Source organism: Aulonocara sp. 'chitande type north' Nkhata Bay, linkage group LG11, assembly GCF_057382095.1.
Source record: "Aulonocara sp. 'chitande type north' Nkhata Bay isolate Kocher_YH1m ecotype deep benthic linkage group LG11, A_spYH_male_GT1.1, whole genome shotgun sequence".
Lineage (NCBI taxonomy): Eukaryota > Metazoa > Chordata > Actinopteri > Cichliformes > Cichlidae > Aulonocara > Aulonocara sp. 'chitande type north' Nkhata Bay.
The window spans coordinates 15,069,757-15,078,500 of NC_141354.1; the positions used below are offsets into that span (position 1 = coordinate 15,069,757).

At 51.5% G+C, this 8,744-nt stretch overlaps 1 protein-coding gene across 1 annotated transcript; it reads right to left on the reverse strand.

The window, feature by feature from the left end:
• Positions 1-3,652: 3,652 nt before the first annotated feature.
• Positions 3,653-6,873, reverse strand: LOC147318684 (uncharacterized). The gene is made up of 2 exons (XM_086310157.1): positions 6,142-6,873; positions 3,653-6,031 (listed from the first exon to the last, which is right to left on the reverse strand). The coding sequence occupies exons 1-2, from the start codon at positions 6,871-6,873 to the stop codon at positions 3,887-3,889; spliced, it is 2,877 nt and encodes a 958-aa protein (XP_086166283.1). The 3' UTR covers positions 3,653-3,886.
• Positions 6,874-8,744: the final 1,871 nt, after the last annotated feature.

Genomic DNA, 8,744 nt, shown 5'->3' on the forward strand with positions numbered 1-8,744 from the left:
TTCGACAGTGTACTGTCTCACCTGAGCGAGGTCTTCAGTGCCATCCGACGAGCTGGGCTGCGGCTCAACCCTGCGAAGTGCCGGCTGTTGGCGAGAGAGACCACGTTCTTGGGCCATGTGATCAGCGCTCAAGGTATCGCCACCGACCCCGCAAAGGTGGCTGCGGTCCGGGACTGGCCGACTCCTTCGAACGTCAAAGAACTGCGGAGCTTCCTGGGCCTAGCCTCCTACTACCGTCGGTTCATCAAGGGGTTCGCGACGATGGCCAGCCCCCTCCACCGCCTGACTGACAAGGGACAGCTGTTTGGCTGGGGGGATGCCTATGCTGCGGCTTTTGCACAGCTGAAGGAGGCCCTCACCAGAGCCCCAGTCCTGGCCTACCCCGACGCCCGGCAACCTTTCATTGTGGACACTGATGCTAGCAATGTAGGAGTCGGGGCGGTCCTTTCCCAGCAGGACGAGGCTGGAGAACGGGTGGTGGCGTACTTCAGTCGTGCTCTGGGGCGAGCCGAGAGGAACTACTGCGTGACTCGGCGGGAGCTGCTGGCCGTAGTGCTGGCGGTGCGGCACATCCGGCCATACCTGCACGGCTGCCGGTTTCTCCTGCGCACTGACCATGCATCTCTGGCCTCCTTGTCTGAGCTCGCCACAATATTTTCCAGATGGTCAGAAACAAGACTCAAATGGACATCTGCTAAAACGTTTGGGGTCAGTTTTTTACCCCCAGAAATTATACCTTGTGATAATTTTAATGGGACTGAAATAATAATTTTGTGCTTCACACTTACACAAAATAATCATCCATCTGTTCCAGTAGCCTTGCAGTCCTTTGACCATTAGACGTCCGATTTGTTGAGGTAATCATGAGCAGTTTCACTTCATGCTTTATGCTTTACTACACGTTTGATTGATTTGATAGGTGCTCTTAAGGTATCATTTACTTATTTGCCACTACCTCAACAGATTAACAGGGTTAAGATCCAACGACTGAGCTAACCACTTCATTAGGATAGCTTCATTAGTGAGGATACAGCGTGTTTCTTCTCTAAATGTTTCTTGCATTCCAGAAGGATTCCTGGCTTCAAACCACATGATAGGTGTGTAGCATGGCATAACAAAATACAATCATAGCCTTCCTTTTATCCTGGGCAGCTCTCTCATATTCTCCAAAATGTCTGATGTTCCAAGCATTCCTCTGGATTCTTATCATTTGTAAAAAGAAAAATTCATTTTTGACAAAAAATGATTTTTTCTTCTACGCGGGGGCTATTTTTCCCCACACCGAGTCTCCTGTGATGAATTTCTATTTTGAAGCTATAAATGAGCCACAAAGGTTGACGATCCAGATGCTCAACTGGCCAAATGTGTTTCTTCTACATTCAGCACAAATGCTTTCCATTGTGCTAAAATCATTTTGGAAAGAATTTATTCAGTTGCTTAATTAGCCTTTAACATGATAAACTTGCATTAGGTAATGCAGTGTGCGATGGAAGCACTGGAATGGGCCTCTGTTCCCTATTCCATTAAAAATCAATAATGAGTGATGATTGGATTAATTGCCATTTATAATGTTTCAGACAAATTAATTACTTTTTCCAAATGTGCATTTCTTTCAAAATTACTGAAAAGACATTTCTAATTTGCATGAAACATTTGAGTTGGAGTGTAAATGCTGATGCTGCTACAGCCTGTCTGCTAGATGTGTAAATAGGCAACTGTTTGCTTACACATTTGGAAAAAGTGAAAATATGTCAGTGCTGTTTATTGTTATTGTTATTGTTATTGTTATTGCTCAAATGAAAAAAAAAGGTAATTGCTGCAGGTTTAAGGGTGTCTTCTTTGAGTTTACAATCAAAATCAATTTAGCAGGCATGGCGAGTACTTTACTGACATATACAATTCAGATACACCTTGACCACCGTTTATTTTCAGAATTGACTTAATTCTTCATGGCATAGATTCAATGAGGTTCTGGAAACATTCCTCAGAGATTTTGATCCATGACATGATCACACAATTCCTGCAGATTTGTCAGCTGCACATTCATGATGATGAATCGTCTGTTCCACCAAACCCCAAAAGCACTCCACTGGGCTGAGATCTGATGACAGAGTAGAGGCCATATTACATAGTACAGTGAACTCATTGTCATGTTCAAAAAGCCAGCTTGAAATACATAATTCAGGTAAAGAAATCACACAAAAATTGATTCTGTTCATCTGGACTCAATGTTTTCAGCAGGACAATCATCCAAGTGACTTGAATCTCAGCTGATGGCAGGCTACCCCAGCCTGAGAAACAGAACATCGCACAACAACTGAAATTGCTATCACTGTCTGACAACAAGCTCTGAGCACAGTTTCATCCAGATTACCATGACCATTGATCAGTAGTCACAAGTACTACAAAACTGAAATGGTCAAATGAACAGAGTCAACATTGAGCATTTGAATGATGCCCAGTTTGTATTGGGCAGTCTAAAAGAGTGCCCAAAAAATATCCCTCACACCTGTACATCACTACCATCCCCAACCGGTCACAGCAGATGCCTGGGCCTCCCTGAGCCTGTTTCTGCTGTAGGTTTCTTCCTGTTAAAAGGAAGTTTTTCTTTCCCACTGTCGCCAAAGCACTTGCTCATAAGGAGAGTGATCATTGTTGGGGTTTTCTCTGTTTTCTTTGCATTATTATAGTTTATAATATAAAGCGCCTTGAGGCAATCTGTTGTTGTGATTTGGTGCTATATAAATCAAACTGAATTGAATACCGCCAGCTCGAACTGTTGATACAAGACATGCATGCATTCATGTGCTTTATTTCAAATTCTGATTGAAATGTTTCAGAAGAAATTGAAAGTCATGAGACCAGACAAGATTTTTCCAGTCTTCTTTTGCCCAATTTTGATGAGCCTCAGTTTGCAGCCTCATTTTTTTGGTTCTTAGATAGAACCAATGTGGTCTTCTGCACCTGTTGACCATCTGCCTCAAGATTCGACCTGTTGTGCAGTCAGAGATGCTCTTCTGTATACCATTTTTGTAACAAGTTACTACAACCAAATTAGTGTTGCCTTACTTTCAGTTTCAAGCACTCTGGCCATGCTCCTCTGACCTCTGGCATCAACAAGGGTTTTTCACCCGCAGAGAACTGCTGCTCACTGGATAATTTCTATTTTTCAGCCCACTCTCTGTAAACTGTAGGGAAGGTTGTGTGGGAAAATCCCAGTAGAGCTGCAGTTTCTGAAACACTCAGAGCAGCCTGTCTGGTACTAACAACCATGCCACATTCAAAGTCACTTAGATAAGATTGTATTCTGATGCTCAGTTTGAACTTCAGCAGGTTGAGCAGTGCATTGAGTTATTGTCTTGGTTAATAAGATTTTTGCAATCATAAGCAACTGAACAGGTGTAACTCATAAAAAGAAACTTTTTCGACACTACCTCAGTAATGTCACCTTGTGCTTGGTGGAATTTCTCTCTTTTTATGGGTTTGAAAAACGATTAGTTATGTCTATAACTTCTGTTCCCTGAAGGAGAGGAACGAGGTACAACACATAAGTATGGGATATCACGCCCTCGCGTGTCCTGGCTGAAGAAACCTTTATTCACGCCTTTACGGCAGATGACGTGTGATGACACGCGCAAGGTCCCGCCCGCACATATAGCCGCTGCCATCACCGTCATCCCTCAGTTCGATAGCCGCTCTTCACCGAGCCAACTGCTCAGTGGGGCCACCCTGTGTTGTACCTCGTTCCTCTCCTTCAGGGAACAGAAGTTATAGACATAACTAATCGTTCCCTTTCAGTCGATTCACTCGGTACAACACATAAGTATGGGACCTATATACACGCCCCGCAGAGCAGCCACCGAACCGGAACGGGACCACCACATCCTTAGTGAGTGGTAGACCCAGCAGAAAGGACAGCATGAGCCACCGAAGGGGCTGTAACGTCCAACCGATAAAACCGCACAAAAGTGTGCGGCGACGCCCAATTAGCCGCTGCACAAATATCAGCCACAGGCACCCCTCTAAAAAGAGCCCATGAGGTCGCCATCCCCCTGGTGGAATGAGCTCCCACCCCGTGGGGCAACGCAAAACCTCCGGTGCTGTATGCCAGCGAGATAGCTTCTACAATCCAGTGGGACAGCCTCTGTCTGGACAGAGCCCTACCTCTATTCGGATTAGCGAAGCAGACAAACAACTGGTCACACAAACGCACATCCCGAGTGCGCTCAATGTAGGTGCGTAGTGCACGCACCGGACAAAGAGAATGCACCCTCCTCTGCTCCTCAGATTCAAAAGGAGGGGAGCAAAAGCTCAGCAACTCAAACTCCATTGAACTATAAGATGCAGGCATGACCTTGGGAAGATAGGCGGCATTCGGACGCAATACGACCTTGCGGCCATCAGGAGAAAACTGTGTGCAGGCAGGATGCACAGACAGCGCATGAAGGTCCCCCACTCGCTTCGCCGAGGCCAAAGCGAGAAGTAATGCGGTCTTATACGAAAGAAGTTTCATATCTACCGACTCAACGGGTTCAAACGGAGGGCCACAAAGGGCCTCCAGCACCAAAGACAAGTCCCAAGCCGGGACACTGGACTTAAGCACGGGCCTCAGCCGGCGAACCCCTTTCAGAAAACGCACGGCGAGGGGATGCGCACCTGGTGTCACCCCGTCAAAACCGATATGACAAGCAGATATAGCCGCTAAATAAACCTTGATCGTCGAAAACGAAAGGCCTTTATCCAACAGCTCCTGCAGGAATGTCAAAACATCCACAATAGAGCACTGAAATGGGAGAGTGTGGCGGACCTGGCACCATCGCTCGAAGGCTCGCCATTTGTAAGCGTACAAGCCTCTAGTAGACGAGGCCCTGGCGCTCTGAATCGTCGCTACCACACTAGGTGGCAGACCCTTAGCAACCAAGTTTAACCTCTCAGCAGGTAAGCATGAAGGTGCCACAGATCCGGGCGCGGATGAAACACTTCCCCCCCCGCCTGAGAGAGGAGATCCCTGCGGAGAGGAAGCTGCCAAGGACTTGCTGCAAGCAGGCTGATTATTTCTGCATACCACGACTTCGCGGGCCACCAAGGGGCCACCAGGATCAGAGAGAGGGAATGTCGACGCACCCTCTCCAGAATTGGAGATATCATTTCCACTGGGGGAAATGCATACAGGAGCACGTCTGGCCATTGGTGCGCTAGCGCGTCCAAGCCCAAGGGTGCATCGTGGTCGATTATGGAGAAGTACAGGGGGCAGTGAGCATTCACCCTGGAAGCAAAAAGATCTATTTGCGCCTCGCCAAATAGATCCCAAATCTGAGCCACTATTGAAGGGTGTAACCTCCATTCTCTCACCAGAGGACCCCCCCTGGAGAGAAGGTCCGGCCCCAGGTTCAGGTGGCCCGGGACATGGGTGGCTCTCAGAGTCAGAAAATGAACACTGCACCATAACAGCAGAGAGCGAGACAGCTGCAACAGGGGAAGAGAGCGTGTTCCTCCCTGCCTGTTTATATAAGACACCACTGTTGAATTGTCCGTCCTGACTAAGACATGCTGGCCCTGCAGGACTGGACGGAAACGCTTTAGAGCTAAGAACACTGCTAACAGCTCTAAGTGGTTGATGTGCAGCTGGCGCTGAGCCGCGGACCAGATCCCTCTCACTGACGCACCCTCGCACAGCGCTCCCCACCCACTTAGGGAAGCATCTGTGGACACCACCTTGCGAAACAACACCCTCCCAATCCGAGAGCCCTGGTGCAGTAGCCCGGGCTCCCTCCAAGGACGGAGAGCTAGCATGCAAGACGCAGTTACCGGCAGCCTCCTCCGGAGGTGACGCGAAGCACACAAACGGTGAGAGAGAGTCCAGCGTTGAAACGCTCTCATTTTCAACAGCCCAAGCGGCACTACGGCGATCATAGATGCCATCATGCCCAACAAGCGCAATATCGTCTGGAAACGCAGTCTGCGTCCCAGCTGAAATTGAGCGAGGCAGCGATGAAACGCGGCCACCCTGTGCTCTGACAACCGTGCGCGGCTGGAAAGAGAGCATATTTCCAGACCGAGAAAAGCGATCTGTTGACCTGGGATTAGCGAGCTCTTCTGAAAGTTCACAGAGAACCCCAGTGTCTGAATGTGTGACAGAACCCGCGACAGCTGCGTCTCCGCCTGTTCTCTGGAGCAAGCCACGAGAGCCCAGTCGTCCAGGTAGGCCAAGATGCGGATGCCCCTCTTCCTGAGGGGCGCTAGCGCTGCCTCGGCACATTTCGTAAAGGTGCGGGGAGCGAGCGACAGCCCGAACGGCAGCACTAGGTATTCGTAGGCTACGCCCTCGAATGCAAACCTCAGAAACTGCCTGTGTTTCGGGTGTATAGCGACATGAAAATAAGCATCTGTTAGATCGATTGTCGCAAACCAATCTCCCGGGCCGACTGCACTCAGGAGCTGTCTGAGTGTTAACATCTTGAACCTGTACGTTCGCAGGTACGTGTTCAAGACTCGCAGGTCGAGGATGGGACGAAGCCCTCCCCCTTTCTTCGGAATGACAAAATAACGGCTGTACCAACCTTTGTCCGTCTCCGAAGCGGGGACCACCCGTATTGCTCTCTTCTGTAATAGCGCCTGTATTTCCTCTCTGAGTACCAAGGCTGCCTCGGGGTTGACAATCGTGTTCACGACTCTTTGGAAACGAGGCGGCTTGACCCGGAACTGCAACCGGTAACCCATGGCAACGGTTTGCAGCACCCACGGAGAGGGGGCGCAAGCGCGCCACTGAGGGAAGTGAGCAGCCAGCCGGCTGGCCTGCAGCACTGACGGCGGGGCGCCGTCGCCCCCCAGTGTGTCTGCAGGGGACTGCATCCCCTGCCTGACCTGGCTCATTTCGCCTGCAGGTTGAGCATTTGAGATTGTTTGAGAGTAAACAACACTCTTTATTGATTGCAACATGGGAACATGTACATTTATACATTTTGTTGGGTGCACCTTTTCCGGGGCATAACAATGAAAAACAGCGGGAACACTCGATGTGGTCGCTTGAACATTCAACACATCTGAACCGTGTGCAGGGGTTATGTGCTTGGGAGACCGCGATAGGGAAGTGCAGCGCCTTCTGGGGCTGACAACCTGAACAGAACTTAAGCGGCACCTCTTGTGCGGCAACAGATGGGGTAAGAGCAGCGTCTCCCTGCTGCCGGATCCCTTCCCCACTCGCAATCACAGCTAGGAGGGCTGAGGCTTCTTCCTCCCGGGCGTCGGGTCCCGTCGGGGGCCCGGGGGAGGGCCTTTGCCCCAGGCCGACTGGCGTGGAGCTCGGGCCGGAGTACGTGCTCTCGCCGGCGGCCCTCCCACTCCAGCAGTGGGCGCCGGTCTCTTGCCAGCTGTCAGAGGAGCGGCGGGCCTGTGAGAGCTAGCAGTGGGCTTGGGCTGGGGCTGGCGTCTGGGGATGATGTCGCGCAGAGCTTCCGTCTGCTTCTTCCTCAGATCGAATCTAGCCTGAATGGCTTCAAGTGAATGTCCGAATAACCCAGCCGCCGACACTGGTGCGTCCAGATACACAGCTCTGTCTCTATCAGGGACGTCGGAGAGGGTCAGCCACAGGTGCCTCTGCGCCACCACTGTCGAAGCCATCCCTCTGCCCAGGGAGAGCGCTGCACAGCGAGACGCACGGAGGATGTAATCCGTGGTGACTCTAACCTCGTTAAGAAGAGGTGACAGCGGGCTGTCCTCCGGAACCAGCGATCCAAGCTCCGCCAGGCACATTGCTTGGTACGTCTGGAGCATGGTGACGGAGCTCATGGCTCGAGCGGTGCCGGCCTGAGCCCGATAAATCTTCTCCAGCTGCGAGGCCGAGAATCTGCAGTGCTTGGACGGCAGAGTTGCGGGGCCACCGACACCATGGTTATGGGACGGGGCCAGATAAGCAGCCAGAGACGGCTCCATAGGGGGTGGGTTAGCTAAACCCGCTCCCTCGGCGCCGTCCAATTCCATGTACTGTCCATAGCCGGGCACAGTGACGCGGGTAGACAGAGGTTTGTCCCATGACGCTGTTAGCTCGCAGAGAAAGTCTGGGAACATGGGGAGGCAGTTTTTGGCCGTTGCGGGCTCCGGTGGAAGGAAAAAACCCGCAAACCGCGACGGCTTCCGAGCTGGTGGAGGAGAGGGCCAGTCCACCTGCAGCTTCTCAGCGGCACGGCGAAACAGGGGGAAAAGAGAGGTGTTATCGTGGCCGACCGGCGCAGCAGCGGCGGCATATTGGGTCGACAATGAGCTCTCCTGCTCATCCTCCGACAAACCATGGATGTCCAGGCCGATGTCCAGCACGTCATCGTCTTCCTGGGGAGCGCTGGCGGGCTTCAACCCAGGCTGAAGCCCGTCAGCGCTCCTGCATGGTTCCGGTCCGTCATCGGCTAACCCGTCAACGTATTCCATGTGGTCAGCCCAGCTAATCGCGGGGACATCGACCTGAAAATTTTCGTCTTCGGACTCGGACGAAGCCGGGGCTCCAGACTCGGAAAGAAGAGGGTCATGCCGTGCGACAGCCGAGCGTCCCAGCACTCTTTCCACAAACGTCACCCGTCTTTCCAGGGTCGAGCGTCGGAGCTGGCGACAAAACGCACAAGCTTCGGGCTCCGTCAACGCTCTCCTAGCGTGGACGATCCCCAGGCAGACAGGGCAGGCATCGTGCTGGTCGCTGTCGTGCAAAGAGAAACCACATCCCTGAGGACAGGGGCGAACAGAAGATTTCTGCTTTG